General features: G+C 54.9%; 2 protein-coding genes across 15 annotated transcripts in view; one reads left to right on the top strand and one right to left on the bottom strand.

Annotated features, from left to right (window-relative positions):
* The window catches only part of SH3PXD2A (SH3 and PX domains 2A), a 241,562-nt gene extending 225,603 nt beyond the window's left edge, over positions 1-15,959 (top strand). For 9 of the 14 annotated variants that reach the window (XM_027112509.1, XM_027112502.1, XM_027112508.1 and 6 more), the window contains 2 exons: positions 1,803-1,922; positions 4,129-12,724. In XM_027112509.1, coding sequence (XP_026968310.1) covers positions 1,803-1,922; positions 4,129-6,102 — 2,094 coding nt within the window. In that variant the 3' untranslated portion in view covers positions 6,103-12,724. Of the gene's footprint in view, positions 1-1,802; positions 1,923-4,128; positions 12,725-13,688 lie in introns of those variants that run through there. The other 5 variants (XR_003433907.1, XR_003433905.1, XR_003433908.1 and 2 more) reach the window with 5 other exon arrangements.
* A 958-nt stretch (positions 15,960-16,917) lies between these two features.
* The window catches only part of NEURL1 (neuralized E3 ubiquitin protein ligase 1), a 79,012-nt gene continuing 76,553 nt past the window's right edge, over positions 16,918-19,376 (bottom strand). Inside the window, exons 5-6 of the mRNA XM_027112511.1 lie at positions 17,711-17,857; positions 16,918-17,174 (exon numbers count right to left, since the gene is read on the bottom strand). Of these exons, the coding sequence (XP_026968312.1) occupies positions 16,936-17,174; positions 17,711-17,857 (386 nt within the window). The 3' untranslated portion in view covers positions 16,918-16,935. The remainder of the gene's footprint in view (positions 17,175-17,710; positions 17,858-19,376) is intronic.

The raw sequence follows: 19,376 nt of genomic DNA, 5'->3' as shown, positions 1-19,376 counted from the left end.
CTGGCCATCGACTTTCCACTTCCTCTGTCAGCTCTCTGTGCACTATGTGTGGACAAGGATTCTGCAGTCACATCTGGGCTTAGCCGCAAGATTTACTGTGGTCAGTGACATCCGCCCCAGGGGGGGTGGACAGCGGCCGTCACTGGAAGAGTTGGCCTTCCCTAAACAGGATTTTTGAAGATTTGGCCCCTGGAGATGGGACCGTCCTGGCCCTGGCCATCAGCCCCACTGGAGTTTTCTATCTTGTTTCTCCTCCCATTTTACACAACTGAACGAGTTCTCCCCTCCCCTCATCTCTCTCAGCCCCAGCTAATTATTTTCGGGCAGACTTGATTTTGGCAAGAATGGGGTAATTCTTTCCACACCTGCCAAAAGCAGGGCTTGCTAGGGCAGAGCTGCTCTTTCCGGCTAGGTCCGTCCGACTCCCACCTGGCCGCGGGGGTCCAGGCAGGGCCGGGACCTGGGCCACCTCTGTGCGCACGCACGGCTGCAGAGCCAGCCACCAGGGCAGGGAAAGTGGACCTGGTCCCTCAAAACCAGCCTCCCCCGCACCCTTCACTCACTCTGACCTGAGGCAGCTCAGCTGTGACTGGCAGAATTAGAACATGCTGAGCCTTGAAGGACGAGGCAGGGTAAGAGGAATAGGATGGCGTTTCAGGAAGAGCGTTCGGCTTCAGCTTATGTTTATAGAGCTTTTCCTGTGCCGCTGGCTGGACCAGAAGTTATGTTCATTATCTCATGGCCCTGTTATTAGTTCCATTTTACAGATGAGGAAACTGAGGCTCAGAGAGAGCAAGGGCCTTGCCCAGGGCCACGCAACTGGTGAATTGCTGAGCTGGGACTGGAGCCCTCTACCTGCAGGCAGAGACCTTTTGAGGTCTTCCTGCTACACTGTAGCTGCTTCCCCCCCCCAGCCTCCCAAACACGTGTACCTTTTTTATAAGATTGTTTTATTTTAACTCCTTTGTTTGATACCAGGCCATATTGGGAGTGATGGGGAGGCGCCAAGGCCATGTTGGCTGGAGTAGAGACTGGCTGAAGCTGGAATGTCCTCTCCACGAGGGCAAGGGGGTTGTCCTGTCCCTTTGGTTCACTCTTGCATGCCTGGTGCCTTGGACCAGAGTCTGGCACCCAGTAGACACACAACAAACATTTGTCAAGTGAATGAATGAGGCTCCCAGCTCATGGGCTGTGGCCGTATTCTACATTTGCTTGCATGTCAGGCTTAGTTATCGACACGCCAGCATCTAGGAAGCATTTAGGCTGCCCAGCGCGTTCTACCCAACCCCAGAGCAAAGGATCCTGAGTGTATTCCGTGCTTGCCTAACCATTTGGCATCATCACGATGACAGACCAAGGGGTTTTCTGACCAACCCCACACCCCCTTACACCCACCCCACCTCTGCAGTCAGGTGTCACCCCGGTGGCCCTTCACCTGAGACTCAAGGACATGGCTCTCCTCTCCCAGGGGGCAGTGTGCACGGGCTTTGTTACAACAATTTCTCCGCTTTTTGACTTTTGTTTTGGGACCTAGCTGTTGAGGCTTCTGAAAACTGGATTCCAAAGATGTAAGGGTGGAAATTTACTTCGATGATCATTTTCATAGCTCAGACAAGTCTCAAGCGAAGCCTAGGTGTTCTTAGCCTGATCAGGAGAGTGGTCCCTTGGTGAGCCACCCTGAGACTCAGGTGATTGATACATCCTCAGGTCAGCTGCTCTCCACCTGGTGTAGCCGCCACACTCACCTCAGTTACGGTTCTGAGCAGGTGAGCCTCGCTGACTTGAGTCCTTCTCTGCCTCAGGGGTTCCAGCTGCCTAAGCCGCCAGAGCCCCCTTCTGTTGAGGTGGAGTACTACACCATTGCCGAATTCCAGTCGTGCATTTCTGATGGGATCAGTTTTCGAGGCGGACAGAAGGCAGAGGTGAGCCTTGGGCCATGGGGCTGAGGGTTATAATTCATGATGGTCAGATACCCCCCGTGTTTCCCATTTGTGTCTTGCTGGCGACATTCCTGAGGGGCGAGCAGGAAAGGTGCAGAAACAGAACCCACAGGGATTAGAATTTGCCTAAAGCCAGTAAGTGCCACAGCCAGGACTAGAACCCACGGCTCCTGTCTCCACCCAGCTGCCGTCACAGCAGCGTTTCCCAAAGCATATTATAGGAGCTCGTGATGGGGACACTTTGAAACAAAGGGCCTCTGGGGTTGAGTTTGGAGGACAGTGAGTTAAACAAAACCCAACCAGCTTTGTTGTTTTAATTGCAGAACTTCTCAGAGCCTAGATATGGGGGTGTCACTGTGTGTCTCTAAGAGGGGACTGGAATAGGCAGTATCACCTAGATTCCTCTCCCAGGAGCTCCTGGGGGCCAGGGTTCCACAAGACCCATATTAGGAAGTGCTGCTGTTGGGAGAATGTGGTCCAGGCAGCCGGAGTAAGGCACTGAGGACCCGCTCTGGCCACGTCCACACCACAGGTGTTGGGAGAATGTGGTCCGGCAGCCGGAATAAGGCACTGAGGACCCGTTCTGGCCACGTCCACACCACAGGCACCTCTGACATTCGATGCAGTCCCTTCTCCCCCAGGTTCTGATGATTTCTCTCTGCAAGTGGGTAGCAGACCCTCTCCTGCTCCCTCCCAGCCGGTCTCCTAGCATTTATGAAACCCCACTTTGTGGCCAGCGCTGAACATGGCACTCCAGGGGCCAGAGAAGATCTGTGACTCAGATCTTTCTCTTGAGTGGCTCTGTGTAGTAATGGAGTTAAGTCCAATTAATACCTGTAAAACCATCAGAAGAGTAACTGGGCAGTTTCTGCCCATTGAAGAGGTGATACCCCCAATGTGAATGTTTTAAACCACATGCCTGGAACTTAGAACTAAATTTCTAAGAGAAATCATTCTCTCAGTGGTGCTTATGCTTCCAGAAGAGCCTATGAAGCTCATAATGTAAGAGAACTGACATACCTAGGATCTACCCACGTATGCATTTTGAGTATGGAGTGGGCAGAGTGAAGGACGGAATATAGCACCCAAGGCAGGGCGGGGGCTGCAGAGAGCTGGCCTCAGGCAGACCTTGCCTTTGGTGGTCTCTATCCTCCCTTCCTTCCTTGCCCCTCTTCCCCCAGTGCCGGTGCTTTCAAGCTTCCCTTCCCCTCCCTGGGACCTCCTCCTCCAGCAGTGTTCCACAATTCAAAATTACAGTTGTTCCTCGGGGTCTGTGGGGCGTTGGTTCCATGACCCCCAATGGACACCCAAATCCTGGGATGCTCAAGGCCCTTACATAAAATCGTAGTGCAGTTGGCCCTCCACATCCAGGGATGCGGAACCTGCGCACATGGAAGGACAACTGCCTCTTCCATTCGTATTCCCCGATCCAAACGGACCTCAGTACAGCCAGCAACCACACTCCTGGGCTTTCTCCAGTCTCAAATAGCAGTTAAGAAAGAAGCTCCTTGAACGAGTTTATACTAACAGGGAAATGACTGAGAGGCCCTAGCCTTCCCCCAGGAAGCCGTTCAACTCAAAGAAATCTCCTCAGCTGGTAGGATTTCAGTGGGATTCCACATATAGTGAAATGACCATGAGCAATGGGGAAACCAGGGAGGTCCGGCCTCAGCCTTACCTCCAGGTTCCACTCACCTGCACCCTCCTATTCTCTTCTGCCCTGAGAGACCCTTTCCAGTGTCACCGAGGGAGGGCCTAGCAGTATGGGAGTGAGAGGATGGAAGTGGTGGAATGGCAGTCTTTTGTACGTATGGGTCCGTGGTGAGCGGGGTTTTGTAGGGACTGGGAACAGTGCATCTTCCAAGTGTAGTAGCTCAGCGGGAGGAGAAGTGAGGGTCTGGAGAGGAGGCCAGCTCGACCAGGGTGTTGGAGGAGACTTGGAAGAGCAGGAGAGGGGGTCTTGGAGAGTAGGAGCCCCCCCATCCAGGAGACGATAGAGACCTGGGTTTGAATGCCAGCCCATCACTTCCTACGTTGGGTCCTGGGCCACTTACTCAGTGGCTCAGTTCACTCATCTGGGAAATGGAGATAATGTCTCCTAGAGCCAAAGTGGGAAGCTCCCACCCTGGCACATGGTAGGGCCCCAGCGATCCTCCCAGCTCACTGGCCCGTCTGCCCCTTCCCCCAGGTCATCGACAAGAACTCGGGTGGCTGGTGGTACGTGCAGATCGGTGAGAAGGAGGGCTGGGCCCCCGCGTCGTACATCGATAAGCGCAGGAAGCCCAACCTGAGCCGCCGCACGAGCACTCTGACGCGGCCCAAGGTGCCCCCACCGGCACCGCCCAGCAAGCCCAAGGAGGCCGAGGAGGGTCTGGCGGGTGCTGGTGAGAGCCAGGACTCCCCGCTGAGGCTCAGGTACGAGGAGCCCGAGTATGACATCCCTGCCTTTGGCTTCGACTCAGAGCCAGAGCTGAGTGAGGAGCCCGCAGAGGACGGCAGCTCGGGGGACAGGCGGCCCGGCCAGCCCCACAAGCCCTCGCCCGCCTTCTCGCTGCAGCGCGCCCGCTTCAAGGTGGGCGGATCTGCAGAGGACGTGGCCCTGGAGGAGGAGACCATCTATGAGAACGAGGGCTTCCGGGCATGTGCAGAGGACGCCCTGTCGGCCAGGCGCTCCTCCCGGGACAGCGACTCCCCAGGCGGCTCCCCGCTGTCCCTTGCCAGGAAAAACTCCCCCAGATCGGGCTCCCCCAAATCGTCGTCGCTCTTGAAGCTCAAGGCAGAGAAGAACGCCCAGGCAGAACTGGGGAAGAACCACTCCTCGGCCTCCTTTTCCTCGTCCATCACCATCAACACCACCTGCTCTTCCTCTTCCTCCTCTTCCTCCTCGTCCTTGTCCAAGAACAGTGAGGACCTGAAGCGCCGTTCTGCCTCGGACGCAGGCATCCGCGGCGCTCCCAAGGTCGGAGCGAGGAAGGATGCTGACCCGAAGACTGGGCTGACCTCCTGTGCCCGGGCCAAGCCATCAGTTCGGCCCAAGCCGTTCCTGAACCGCACAGAGTCCCAGAGTCAGGAGAAGATGGACATCAGCACTTTACGGCGCCAGCTGAGGCCCACTGGCCAGCTCCGGGGCGGCCTCAAGGGCTCCAAGAGCGAGGATTCGGAGCTGCCCCCCCAGATGGCCTTCGAGGGTCCCGGTGAGGGGTCCAGGAGAGGCTCGGCCGACCTCATCACCCTCCCTGCCGCCACGCCCCCGTGTCCCACCAAGAAGGGGTGGGAAGGGCAGGCCACCTCCTACACGACATGTAGTGCCTACCAAAAGGTCCAGGACTCGGAGATCAGCTTCCCGGCAGGCGTGGAGGTGCAGGTGCTTGAGAAGCTGGAAAGTGGCTGGTGGTACGTGAGGTTTGGGGAGCTGGAGGGCTGGGCCCCCTCCCACTATCTGGTGCTCGGTGAGAACGAGCAATTCGACCCCCCTGGCAAAGAGCTGGACACAGTGGCCACCAAGAGCAAGCAGAACGAGGGCAAGTCAGACAGCCTGGAAAAGATCGAGAAGCGGGTCCAAGCGCTGAACACCGTCAACCAGAGCAAAAGGGCCACGCCACCCATCCCCTCCAAGCCTCCCGGCGGCTTCGTCAAGACCTCGGGCGCCGGGGTGGTGAAGATGAGGAATGGCGTGCGGCAGGTGGCCGTGAGGCCCCAGTCGGTGTTCGTGTCCCCACCGCCCAAGGACAGCAACCTGTCCTGTGCCCTGAGGAGGAATGAGTCGCTGACGGCCACCGACGGCCTCCGAGGCGTCCGCCGGAACTCCTCCTTCAGCACTGCCCGCTCGGCAGCCACAGAAGCCAAGGGCCGCCTGGTCGAACGGGCCGCCAGCCAGGGCTCGGACCCTTCTCTGCTGCCCACTCAGCGCAACGGCATCCCGGTGTCCCCTGTGCGCCCCAAGCCCATTGAGAAGTCCCAGTTCATCCACAACAACCTCAAAGATGTGTACGTCTCGATCGCAGACTACGAGGGGGATGAGGAGACGGCGGGCTTCCAGGAGGGCGTGTCCATGGAGGTCCTGGAGAGGAACCCCAACGGCTGGTGGTACTGCCAGATTCTGGACGGGGTGAAGCCCTTCAAAGGCTGGGTGCCCTCCAACTACCTGGAGAAGAAGAACTAATGAGGAGTGGTGGGGGGCCTAAGTCGTTGCAGCCTCAGTATGGGTGAGCTGTGAGAGAAGACAAAAGGGAAAGGGAGAATGGGAGGGGGTGGGGAGGACAACGTTAAACCTGCAGAATGTGGGACCTCGAAGATACTCCCCTCCAGGCTGTCCCCCAGCTGGAAGGTAGGGTCTGGTGGGGGCCCACATTGAGCAGGGAGTGGAAGGGGCAGGGGTGTCCTGGGCCTGGGACCGGAGGCAAGAAAGCTGAGCCTCACACGTGCACCTTGGGGACTCTGCTGATGGACTCGGCACCATTTGGGACAGGCCATGTAGGAAACCCCAACTTGTGCCTTGGCTGCAAATCTGGAAAAGGTGTGGTTGTGCGGGCCTCCTGTGCCCTGCCCCTGCCTAGCCTGGCTTCCGTTGCTGGCATCTTGTACCCCGGAAGTAGCCCTTGTATCATCCTAATCTATGTTTGTGAGTTACGCTGGTTTCCCAGGAATCTCTGCCGCCTGCCATGGGTGGGTGTGGTAGGAGATACCACTGGCCCTGGGGCTGGGAGGCATCTCCTGTGAGCTCAGGCTGTCCCTGGGCCAGGCCACTGTTTCTTGTTAGTTGAAGAAAAAGCAGTTCCCCAGCTGCCAGCAAGGACCACCATTCTTAGCCGTCACTGCTGCTGGCCTTGAGAAGAGAGGCTGCCCTGCCTGGGGCACCCCCGTGGAGGACCACCAGCTCCAGTGTTCACAGAGAGGGCAGGTAGAGCCGTCGGTCTTTTCACAGTCTGCACAGACTTTATTTTGGATATTTCTGGGTGGGCAGTTCTTTGCAGGTTTTGGGAGAGGTGTATTGCTTTGGGCCTTCTATGTCAGGCCTTGGGTTTTGGTCTTACTTTAGGAGTTGTTTGGGGACCCAAGGGCAGTCAGCCTCACGGGACGGGATGGGTAGTGGATGGCCTTTCTATCATACTCTTGTGGGGAGGTGGTTTGGTTTGTGTTTTGCATTCTTCCCTCCACAAGCCAAAGTCGCTTCATTTGGTTTCCACTGTGTGGACAGTACCGGTGCTTGCCAGAGGGATCTCGGGCTGGAGGAGCCCTGGTCCCAGCCGTGGCAAAGCAGAGACGCTGCTCTCCCGGTTCTTGTGCAACCTCAGCAGGGCAGAACTCTCAGCAGGGAGGCGGGTGGTGTTCAGGAGAGGGGCAGCGAACGTTCCCCTGCCTGGGCAGGGCCCGAAGCCTTATGTGAAGGCTGTGGAGCAGCAGCCATCGCCCTCACCCTGGGCCCAGGGGAACCTGCTGGGCGGACACCACCAGGCACCCCCTGGCCTGCAAGCAATATCGCAGGTGCCCGAGGAGGCGAAGATCCCTGGGCCAGGAGCCAACCTGGTCTTTCCGAGGGGCAGTGCCCCTGCAAAGAGAGAAGGGAGAGAATGACGTCCCTGTCAACTCTGGGTGGTGTCTTTCAGTCGACACTTCAGAGGCCAAACTGGCTTCCCCAAGGACTCACTCTTCACTGGGAGTGGATTTCCACACGTGCCTTTGATTGTGGACAGATCAGGCTTCACAGCCCCCGACTCAGCTGCCAGATCCTGGACTAAGGAGGAAAGGCCCTCCCTCCGCCCACACTCCCCCCGCCCCCCAGGCAGCGTATGATGCCTGAAGAACAGCGGGGGACCCGCGCCTCGTGCCCTCAGCCCCCAGCCGCCCTGCCCTCCTCCTTCGCCGTACACTGACGCCTGGCAGCTCTAGCAAACTGCTCCCGTTCTATGTTGAAAAGGCCGTGGTGAGATTTTGCTTCCTTTTGTTTGTTTAAAATTAAAATTAGTTACTATTTTCTTCTGCTGGACAGTATTAAATAGAGCAGGATGTTGAGTTATCTGCTAGACTGCAGTACTAATGGTAGTGTTGTAGTGTCTTCATATTAATATTATTTGGACTTATTTGAACAATAATGATAAAGAAGTGGTTCATTATTTTTTAATTAATGCACTTTAATACGGTGGAATGGAAAGAAACCCAGAGAGCAAAGTGCATTACTTAAAGATGCAGTATATACTTTTCTCATTTTTAAGCAGCACATATTTATTAAAAGAAAAAAAAGTAATTTATGATTATTTAAAATAAAATTTAAAAGTAGAGTGATTGTCGGGTTAAAGGACCTTCCACGTAGCTATCTTCCAGGGGGATGGCCCCAGCGGCCTCACTCCTCAATGTCTGCACTGAGCCAGTTCAATCAGTAACACGCCAGCCAGGCCAGGAAGGAGTGCAGGACACATCCGCTAAGCACAGAGCATCTCAGTCGGACTGGACCACAGTGCTCCCCAGAGCCTATCTTTCCCTGCCCTTCCTCACTGCACTGCCTTGTGGGACTCTCCACCACCCACAAGGCAGATGTTCTCCCAGCCCCCCAAGGACCCTCTCTCCTTAATCCCCAGTGCCCTTAAGTGAGTCATTGTAAGTGACCTTCAGGGTCACTCCATCCCATACCCTCTTGTTACTGCAGCCCAAAGACAGGAATTAGCTTTCCCCAAATCACATAGCTAGTTAACGGCAGACCTCCCCACTGCATCCACCCCTGCACTCCTCCCCAGCCCCGCTAGAGTTTATAGTGTGGTCATCATGTTTACAATGTGACATCCAGCCCCGAGGATGGCTGGGGGTTGCTCAGGCATCCAGGAAAAGTAGAGAATGCTGCCACCTGGTGACAGCATGTAGCTTTGGGCAGTGAACAGGGATTGCCATGCCCCGTCTTCGCCCCTTGCCCCTCACCATCACCCCCTTACAGCACAGCACAAACCCTGCAAACCCAAAGAGAATATTAATACTTGAAGCAAGAAGGGTGCATGCCAGTCCCTCTCAGACATGGCCAGGGGATGCCAGGCCTTGTGCCCCTGGACTCCTAGCCCTGCCCAGGGCAAGAGGGCTTTTCCCTAGAGCTACTGAGCTGCTTTGTGACGTTGGAGGGTACTTCTGGCAGCAGGTAGAGGAGGGAGGGGTCTGTGGCTCTGACCCATCTGGAGGAAAACCAGATCGGACTTTAAAAGGTTTAAAAAAAAAAAAATCTCAGCAGTGTCCAAACCTAGTTTTCCATTAGTTGCGATTGAAAATGTGAAATGACGTTGTATTGCTGTATACTGCAACTTTAATCAAAATGAGCCCTTCTGAGGTCATTATTGAGGTTTATATAATGCCCGAAGATGCATCATTTGGTGCTTTTCCTTTCAGTTTAAAGACTTTTTTCTTTTATTACAAGGGAAAAAGATGTCTTCATCTCTCTCCCACTTTGTAACAGGGGCCTGGCTGGGCTCCCTGGCCCCATCATGCTGTTCCCACTAGGCCAAGGGACCCCGAGGGTGGCAAGAGGGAGCTGGAGGGGGCAGCCTGAACAGCAGGTGTGCCATCTGCCCCAGCTGTGGCTGGGCCCTCTGGCCAGCCTTCAGCCCGTTCACCCCCAGCCTAGCCCCACAGGGTCCTCTTTCTTCCTTCTCCATGCTCCATCTTGACGAAGGCATTATATAGAATCGTTTTAATCACTTTCAGATGTTAGAGCAGCGTATTTTACTGGCATTTATATCCATTGCTTTCCTCAGCAAGGCATGTTACTATTATCATCTAAGGAAAAAAGACAAGGGAATTTCGGTCAAGCATTATTTTCACATTACTAGTATTTGCAGAATAGGTGTAGAACTATTTAAGTTTAGACCTTGGTTTGGTAGTTTGTTTTGTTTTTATGGAAAAAAAGATAAAGTAACCCCTACTTTTCCTGTTTTTGTATTTAACTAATATATTATTTCTTTAAGGTTACTCACTTCCCCTACCCGCTCCAAATACTTTGCATTCTCAATCGAAAATGAAAACAATCTGAGAGACAGGAAAAGTGCAATATTATCAAGAGGGATGCCAGGGCTTGTTGGGATGGTGGCGGGAGAGCCAGCAACCCCGTCTCTCGCTAGGGGAGGTGGGGCTCCTGGAAGAAGTCGTAGCTGTGGAGCCTATAGATGACCTGGGTATTGATTTTTTTTACCCCTCCTCCCCTTCCCCCTTCCCTGGCAAGATGGCAGGGGTCCCCGCCAGAGGGCATCCCCTTCTGCTGGGTGTTGTCCGCCCAGAAGAGAGGGATTCAGGGAAGTGGCATGGGGCACTTGGCCTCCCCGGGGCCCCAGCCCCAGGCACAGAGCAAGGGCCTCCAGGAACCGTTCCTTGTTTTCATTTCCGTTGTTTTTCAGCCAGCTGCTCAGAAAGACCTGTCCCCAAAATAATCCTTGGCAGCCCTCTCATGCCAATCTCTTGATGTTTGGGCCATGATCCTTTCGATGTATGTTTGAGTCTTTCTAAAACTACGTAACCTCAAGTTCAGTTTATGGGCAGGAACCCTCGATGTAATCAAACCCTTCTGGAGGGATGTGGGTGCCTTGAGCCCAGCGTTCCCCAGTGACGCACCGATTCCCACAAGCCTGCAGCTGGGCCTGGTGCTGAGCCAGGGCCACCCGTTCATCTCAATGACTTCAGCCCGAGCAAGGCGCGAGCCCTGCCTCTGCTCAACACCCCGACAGTCCCCAGAAGGGCCTGGAGAAGCGTCGGAGGAGCCTGCTGAGGTCCCTGCAGACAGAACTTCCCACTACAGGTACCAAGCCGCCGCCTCCTACCTGGGTGCCAGTAGAGAGGGGACAGGACGGGAAGTCTCTGGGTCCAAAGCTCTGCCCCTCAAGGCGACAGGGACATCCTTGCGGGCTCATCCCCTCCACCTCCAGTACTGTACGCTTGCTGCTCCATCCCGTTCGGTGAATTTCTGTACAAATAGGAACCTGGCGCCCAGAGTGGGACCGCGCCCCCGTGTGGGGGTGGCTCTCCTTGGAGTGTATACGTCTATAGGTCCAATCTTCAAGAATCCCGATGCAGAGCTCTCTGGAAAGAGAACCATCCACAGTGCTAAAGAATTAAGATTCCCTCACTTTTTTGAGGGCTGTGTGTTGTTGAGGTAGAGAGAGTGTGTGTGTGTGTGCGCATTCGAGTGCGTTATGTGAGAGTGTTGGTCATTTCCCACTTGAACTAAAGAACATGGGGTTAGAGGAAAAACATACTGGGCAAGCTGTCTCCATTGAACAAGTCCTTGGCATTGGGCAGGCCCCAAAGGACTCACAGCTTCTGGCAGCAAGCGTATGTGTTATTCACACGTGTAATTCTGGCTGGAGAGTGCAATGTGTCTTTTTTTTTTTTTTTTTTGGTAATTATTTTATTAAGTATTTAGTTGGAAACTTCACACTGGCATTAACAGATCTAGCAGAAGCAGCCTAGGCCATCGTCCCGGGCTCCAAAATGAAGATGTGGAAAGGTGCCGCCACTGGGTGTGGAAGTGCCGAGGCGGTCAGATGGGGCTGCCACCCGCAGTGTCTCTAGTAGGCTGACTCCCAGCCTTTGCCATGCATATCGCCACTGTAGGAATCCCCATGTCAGGAGAGCAGCTGGCCCTCAGTTCTTATATTGCTGAGGGTGGATCAGGCTGGTCGGGGCGAGAAATTGGTCACCGTGAGCTCAGTGGACCTACCCGTGCGGGTACGTCAGCACCCCGGGTCTAGACTGCAGGCCTGACTGAACGCTTCATGGGAATCATGTGGAGGGCTCCCCCTTGACGTTACTGAGCTTTTTGTCTAAATCATGATCTCTGGTTGGGGCAGCCCCTGGTTCTCAAGCTCTGTGATCAGAGCCAGTGACACAACAGGGTCAGTGACCTATAGCTGCACTTCAGGAAAAAGAGCCCCACTGATAATAGCATCCCTCCTGTTTTGTCCTGTGCACCTGGGTCCTCAGGCCAGAAGTTGGGCACACTGGTGCTTATAGACTGGGTAGAGGACTCTGTCTTCCTGGCCCTTGGTCCCAAGCTGCCTATAATGTTGGTTTTACCATGCCATCCCCCTTCCCGGAGCCTATCTTTTTAACCTTGAGTTTGCACTTGACCTTGACAATCAGCCCCCTCTCCCATTCCAGAACTTAGTGGCCTTAGAGAATGGGTCCCTACGATGAAGGTCCCTCCTTTGTTCCCATTTCCATCCTAGCTAATGGGCTGGACCTCAGGAGGCAAGAGAGAAAGGAAGAATTGTCGTTTTAAAGCAAAAGTATGGATCGAGCACGTTGGAGGTGAGTGAGAGGCACGTCGGCAAGATGAGTGTGCGCGTGTTTGGGGTGGCTGGGGTTTACCGCCCCTTCCCCAAGAAGGAGGCTTCCAGAGAGGAGGTCTGCTAGGCAGAAAGGGAAGAGTATGAGAAGGTTGAGAGAGGGTTTGGAGTCTGGAGTTTTGTCTTTATTAGAAAGGAGGAGGAAGTCTACTCTGAGTGTTTCAGGAAGAAGACAGCAGGTAGGGAGGGAGTTTAGTGATTCAACACCCAAGGGTCCAGCCAGAACAGGCTGGGAAAGCCCCAAGATTCGGCTGTTAGAAGAAGCTGGCCTCAGGAAACAGCTACTTGCTGGGCCACAAGCTGGGTCCCCAGCGGGTTCTTAATGGTCATTGATTTACTTAGTGGAAAGCGGGAAGTTGTCAGCAACAAACCAGTCTTCGAGTTTGAGGCCCTGGCTCCAGAACATTCATCCATCTCTCCGTTTCCAGGCTGGGTTTCCCCGCCTCCCTTTGTCCAATCCAGAGCTAGCCTCTCAAATTGCTTGAATCAGAGACCAGTGACCATAACGGGTCATGTAGTTGGGACCCACCACCCCCAAACTGGAACCTTGGGGTCCAGACACCATCAAGCATATCTGGGAGGAAGACAACTTCGTTTGCTCTTCTGTTGACACCAGTTCTTCTTAAGTAGCTCTAATGATGCCTGTGGTGGTTCAGTTTGCTGAGCCTGCCTCAGTGGTGTGACTCAGAAGATGGAGTGCAGTGCACTCATCATGTTTAGTGGCCTGTGACCAAGGCATACTGCTCTTTAGCGTTTCAGAGAAAGAAGGGTAAACAGAGCCACGGTTCTTGAATCTACAGCTTGTTCTCTGCAACAGGTTTTCTTTAAATCCAGGACACAGGATGGCAAAAGGGTTTCAGGGCCAGTTTACAGGAGGTCTGCATGAAGGGGACTTCTGAACAAGGCAGGTGTTAGTGGCAGGTTCGTGAAGCGTGGGTTTGTGCACTGCATGGTTGCATGTGAACTGCTGGATGCCTCTGGGGCACTCCTCACGGTGTCCACTCAACCCCTCCCAGCTCCTAGTGGGGTCTGTGGGGTCTGAAGGAGGTTGTTCCCTCTTCCCCCTCAGCAGAGAAATTTAAGGGCAGTGACTCCAGTGCTGTCAATCTGAGTGCTAAAAAATTTCCAGGCTCAATGGTGGTGCTAAACTCTCTCCATGTTTCTAATATTTTTAATAGTGGGTTTTGTTTTTTTTTTTTGAATTGTTCTCATCACAAAAATGCAGCGTCCTCGGGGAAGGGACCCAGCCCCTTGACCTGCCGCTTTCCAGGTGTCTTTTATCATTTTGACGGGATTCTTTGGTCTGCAGAAAATACTCTGTCTTGGCATGCTTCTAGACTGTAAGATTTGGGTTGGTTTGTATTTTGTTTATGTTTACATGCATCTTGTATTTCCCTGAAAACTAAATAAAGTTTTTGCCTTTTTAACTGAACAGAATCACCTCCTGATTCTCCCTGCCACAAGGAAACATACCCAGCTGAGTGGCAAAAGCCACATCACCCCAAATGAACCATGACCTGCAGGGTCCGGGCCCTCTGAGGACACTGGAGGGGTGGGGGGACAGGTAAGTTCCCACTGTTGCCGGTGAGAAGCGTGCTCAAGCCCCTCCACCCCTCCCCCACCTTTGGGAGGCTTTCTGGGCAGTGGCCAAGGCTTTTAGAGAGGGATACAGATCTTGGGGCCGAAGAGCCACATTCAGTGGGCCTACATGGCCCCTCAGCTTAGAGCCCCTGACCCTCCCCTACTTTTGCTGGACTCCAGTAAGCAGGGCTGGGCAGTCCTGGTGTGGGGAGTAGCCCATGGCTGTTCAAGGCCAAGCAGAGGCTGGGCAGCTAGAGCATCCTCCCAGGAGAGAGGAAGGCAAGCATCCCATGTCCCTCTGAGGCCCAGCCTGCCAAATGAGTTCAACTCCCACATCGTGCCCAGACCCCGTCCAGCGCTCCAGCTTCTACCGCCACCCAGAGGTGCTCAGCCCATCTAGAAAGTTTTTCCGAAGGTCCCTGACCGAGGCCTCCCTTTTCAGCCCAGCTGTGCCACTCATTTGGCATAGGCCTCCTCACCGACCAGTGGGAGCAGCAGCGGAGCTTCCAGGTCTGGGCTTCAGGTGAGAGCCGGGCAGGCCCTGTTCTGGGGAGCTCAGCACAGTGCCTGCCGCCCTTTAGCCCCTAGGTGGCGCTGCCCCTCCACAAAGGTTGCACTCCAGATTTAGACCCGGCTCAGCCTCGGGAGTGCCACGGACCCAGGGACCTGAGGCCACCGAGGGGCAGTAGCGTCTCCCTTTCAGCTTACAGTGGGGCTCGCCTGGCATTCTGCTTGGATAGCCCCTGCTATCCAAGCCCCAGGTCACGCTCCAGCCGCCTCCCCCTCCCCTGCTCTCTCCAGGGAATCTTTCCTGATCGTTGACTCCCCTCCTGCACACCCACCTGCCCGCCTGCCCTCCGTCCCCAGCCCTCCAGACTGCACAGCACAGCCCTCAGGCTGGTACGAAATCACCTTTATTCACAATCAGTCACGGTGACCCAGGTTCACAGAGGAGGCAGCAGCTACCCCCAGGCTAGCAGAGACAACAGGACGGTGGCTTCCTCTCCCTGGCGCGCAGGCTGTACAGCCCCTGCATGTAAGAATTCTCCTTGTCTGAGAGGGGACCCCTGACTGGGTGGGGCCACACCAGCCCCACCTCGCCCCCCCTCCCACAGAAGGGGTCTACAGGGTCAGTGGGGAGGGGAGACCCATGGTAGGACTGTGGCTTCCCGGCCAGGCAGGTGCAGACAGGGCCCGCCTGGCATCCTGACCCCCTCCCTGTGCTGTCCCACCACACCACCCCATAGCAGCCCCCACCAGAGAACCCCCGAGAGTCACAAAGAAAGTCCCTCCCGACCCCAACCATCACTTTACCGAGGTGCCAGCTGAGGCTCAGAGAGGCTGTGACCTGGTCGGGGCCACACAACTGGGCAGTGGCCAGGTCCAGAATCCCGCGCTCTGCCAGCCATATGGCAAAGCAGTCTCCGACAGGCGCAAAAAACTATCTGAGGGGGCCGAGGGCTGGGAGGCTCGGGGGCAACTAGGCCAGGACTCTGAGAGCTGGCCCCAGCCATGGCCATCAGGACAGGGCGTGCAGGGCTGAGATGACTATAACCTAAGAGCAGCTGCGGGGGGGACTCCCTCACCCCAGCATCAGGACTAAGAACCTAGAGGTTCTCCTCTTTCCTGGGACCAGAGAGCCTAAGAACAGGCTCCCTACCCCTACAATGATGAGGCCAGCTGGCCTTCCCTCCCTCAGCTTGCCCAGAACTTTTTATGTCCTTATGGAGGAGGGAACTCCTGGGCCTCGTGATGTATAATGAGCCAATTATGATAACCCTGCTCCAGCCCAAGAAGAAGGGCATTTTGTGGCTCTGGGGTGATCCCCTAGTCCCAGGGCACTGCAGAGGCTCTGCTGCCCTCTCTATAAAAGGGATACAATTTGTCAGAAGGCCTCCCACTTCAGCCCCTTTGGAGTTCTACTTCATGGTAAGCAGAGCTGGCTATGGACTTCTGGGCTGCAGTCTGGGGAAGATTTTGAGTGATGACTACCTCTGCTGACCCCTCTAACCAGGCACTCCACCCACCAGGACAGCATTTCTAGGGGTCTGGGGGATGGGAATTCAGTCCCGCCCCCCTGCCAAATAACCCCTACAAACCCAATAAATAAATAAGTTAAAATACGGAAAAAGCCTGTTCTTACTCCAGGGAGCGCCCTACTCCCAACCCAGGGCCCTGCCCTCTCCTGGGGATGCTACAGCCTCTATGAGTACCAGCCCGGCCCAGAATAGCACTGAAATGGGGGAGGAGAGGTCACAGAGGGTCTCTGTTCTTCAGAGACCCCTGACAGAAGACAGACCCTGCTCTCCAGCCCACACCAAGGGGCTGCCCCTGGGCAGTGGCATCCAGCAAGATGCCTGGGGCAGACAGGCTCTGACCAGAAAGGGGCCCTCCACATCTCAACCAGGCCAGGGGGCTAGGGACCCAGAGCCTGGAGGCTTCTGTAGCCTGTCTGTCCACCCACCCAGGGGGAGGGGGAGATGGACATGGCATGGAGGCTGCAGCCTGCCCAGGATGAGAGGTATCCACTGGCCTTCTTACCCCTGGCTTCCAGGCCCAAGGGGCAAGGAAGAAAGGAAGGAGAAGGTAGGTGTAGGTCAGAGAGTAAGGCAGCAGCTCAGGAGCTGCCGGCCTAGGGCTGCTGTTGCACAGGTTGTGCACTGCTCAAGGGCAGTTGGCTGAGGGAGAAAACGGAGGCTGAAGTCCAAGTCCACACTCCACTAGCCAAGCCACATGTCTGGGCTCAGGGCCACATCTGCCCAGAGGAAGGGACACACTTTCTAATTCTCACAAAGGTGCCACACAGGCTAGAAGGACCTCCTGGGAATCTACCCCGGATGGGGAAGGATCAGGAGAAGCTGAGACCCCAGTTTAGCCCCTCGGCGTGCAGGGAAGAGCAGGCGGTTTGCTTCTGCCCCCACCTCCCTGCCTGATACCCCTTCCTCCCCCAAACCTTTAGGGGCTGTTTCCCATGTTTAATGAGAAGGGAAAAGAATTTCCAAAATGAGGAAGAAGAGAAGGGGCCCTGTTGACTTGCCCCTCAGGTAGAGCTGGGCCGGGGTCTGAGGAGGTGGGCGTGAGGGGTAGGGCACCACGACGGGCTAGGAGCTGCGGTAGGTCTTGATGATGTCCTTGATGGGGCGGCGGCAGATGGGGCAGCAGGCGTGTAGAGCCTTCTTGAGGCGCAGGCCACAGGCATAGCAGAGGCACATGTGGCCGCATGTGTAGATGACCGTGTCCACCACGTGCTCATAGCAAATGGTGCACTCATCGCTCCACGGGCCCCCGCCTGGAGTCACTGGCGACTCTGGCAGGCTCACAGGTGAGTTGGGGGCCGTCCCTGGGGGCAAGGGGAAACCAGTCAGGAGGAGACATGGCCCAGTCTGGTCCCAGGTTCATGAAGAGAGCCCCCTGGCCTCTCCCCCTCCGTTTATCAGGATCGGCCTGCCTAACCTACCACCCAACTTCCTGGGCACAAGAGAGGAGAGGATACTCTCTGGACAGCCCCACTTCTGGCCCCTCAGTGCCCAGACCAGGGGCCAGGGTGTCCATGAGGCATTGAGAGGAGGAGGGAGGGATGGAGGAAGGAAGGGGGCCCAAAACCATTTAAGGAAGGCCCCTCCTGAGTTACCCTTTGGTGTTCTTTGTGCTAAAGAAGTCCTTTGGAGAAAGCTGCCCAGCCGGGGGAAAGGATGGGATACACCCGGAAATTAGCACTCAACCAGGGTTCACTGGGCCCATCTCCAGCTCCTCCAGGGCCCAGTCCTGATACAGAGGCTGCAGGCCTGCCTCAGCCAGGGCAAGGGTGAGGATGGGGTCCTCAGGGTGGGAGGCCTGGCATGGTCACCATGGAACTGGAGGGGTCAGCCTACTTACCGCCAGCAGAGTTCCCCAGAGGTCCAGAGCTGCATGTGCTGAGCAAGGGGTCAGAGAGGCGGATGCCCAGGGCGCTGGGTGAGGTTGGTGTGGAGGCAGGGGAGCAGGAGAGTGACGGGATGCCCCGCTCTGCCAGGATGGTGGAGCCTGCAGAAAGGGTGGGAAAGAGGGAGGGACACACTAGCCACTCAGAGGCCCACTGGGAGAAAGCGCGAATCTCCACCCCTCTATTAGGTTCCCAGGAGAGAAATGGGTGGTACAGCCTGACCACACGGCCCAGCCATAAGGCTCAGGGTGGGACTCCACCGACTGGCTCAGCACCCTGCCCCAGCTCTCTGTTCCCGCCTACAAATTGGAGGGCCACACGCATCATGCTCTGGTGTTACTGCATCTGCCGTCTCCAAACAAGCCCCCTGCCTAGAATCCCACCTCCACCCTTCCCCATGCTTCCCTCACCTTCAAGGTTTCCCATGCCAGAGAACAAAGTCGCCGTCCTCCCACCTAGCATGGCCCTTCAAGCCCTGGCCTCACCATCCTAGTCAGAGCCCCGTGCTATCACCCCCCTTCTCCTCTGCATTGGCACCTTCGAAATACTCCACACCATCTCCCACACTTGATCTGCCCAACCTTCTTTCCTTCCTTTCTTCCCTCACTTTCCTCTTCCCTTCCATCCCTCCCTGCCTCCTCCCTTCAACAAGTCCTTGCTGACAGCCTACCAGGTACCAGACACTGTGTATATATAAAACTGGGAATGAGGCAGACAGAGCCTTTGCCTTCAAAGAGCTAACTGTCCAGGGAGCCTCTTGGGGCTATCCTCAACCCCCTCCTCTGGACAGCCTTGACCCCCCCCCCCCCCCCGACAACCACATATCTCTATCTAGCACTGACCAGCCACACACGCCATGCATGGAAATAAAAAACCACAGAGGATAGGAAATTATTTGTTCTTTGCCCAGGAACGTAACTTTGTTTCCCTACTTAAACCTTGACCTTCCTGAAACCAGGAAGTCTGATTCACCTGTAAGTCTCCCACAGGCCCTAATATAATGCCCTACACATAAATAAGTGCCCAGTGAGATATTTCTTATTACTAGTTATTCATTCTAATTCACTTAATAGTCACTGTTTCTAAGAATATTCATTAGCTGTCCATAGGATTTCTCTTATTATTGTTAACAGGTTTCAAGTTAATTATCATCCCCTTTCAGAAATGTGTAACTTCTATTTGATTTTCTTGCTTTATTGCACTGGTTAGCATTTTCGGAACAATACTATAAGGCATCTCTATCATATTCCTGACTTTAATAAGAATATTTCTAATGTTTCACCATTAAGCATGAAATTGACTGTAGTTTTGGAGTGAAGGAAATATCTTTTCATTCTTACTTCACTTAGGCCTTCAACAAAGCAAAGCATTCCTCTATAAGGTAAATAATTATCCTTCACACATTGTTACTGATTTGTTTTTCCTTTAAAGTCAGTCAGGATCCCCGAACACCAATTTGTTAGTTGAGATGCCCTATTCTCCAAACAGCTCAGGAGCATCTGTTTAGCATATATTAAATTCTGAATGGTTATTCTTCAACACCCACCTTGACCTACTTCCCTTTGGGGACATTTAAGTCCTGGGTTGTTTCTGTTTGTTTTTAAGCTTCTCCTTTGCTCC

Source organism: Aethalodelphis obliquidens, unplaced genomic scaffold, assembly GCF_003676395.1.
Source record: "Aethalodelphis obliquidens isolate GAN/ISIS:26980383/991018 unplaced genomic scaffold, ASM367639v1 scaffold11, whole genome shotgun sequence".
NCBI classification, from domain to species: domain Eukaryota; kingdom Metazoa; phylum Chordata; class Mammalia; order Artiodactyla; family Delphinidae; genus Aethalodelphis; species Aethalodelphis obliquidens.
The sequence above is the reverse complement of the archived record's forward strand: the minus strand, read 5'-3'. Positions and strand labels throughout refer to the sequence as shown.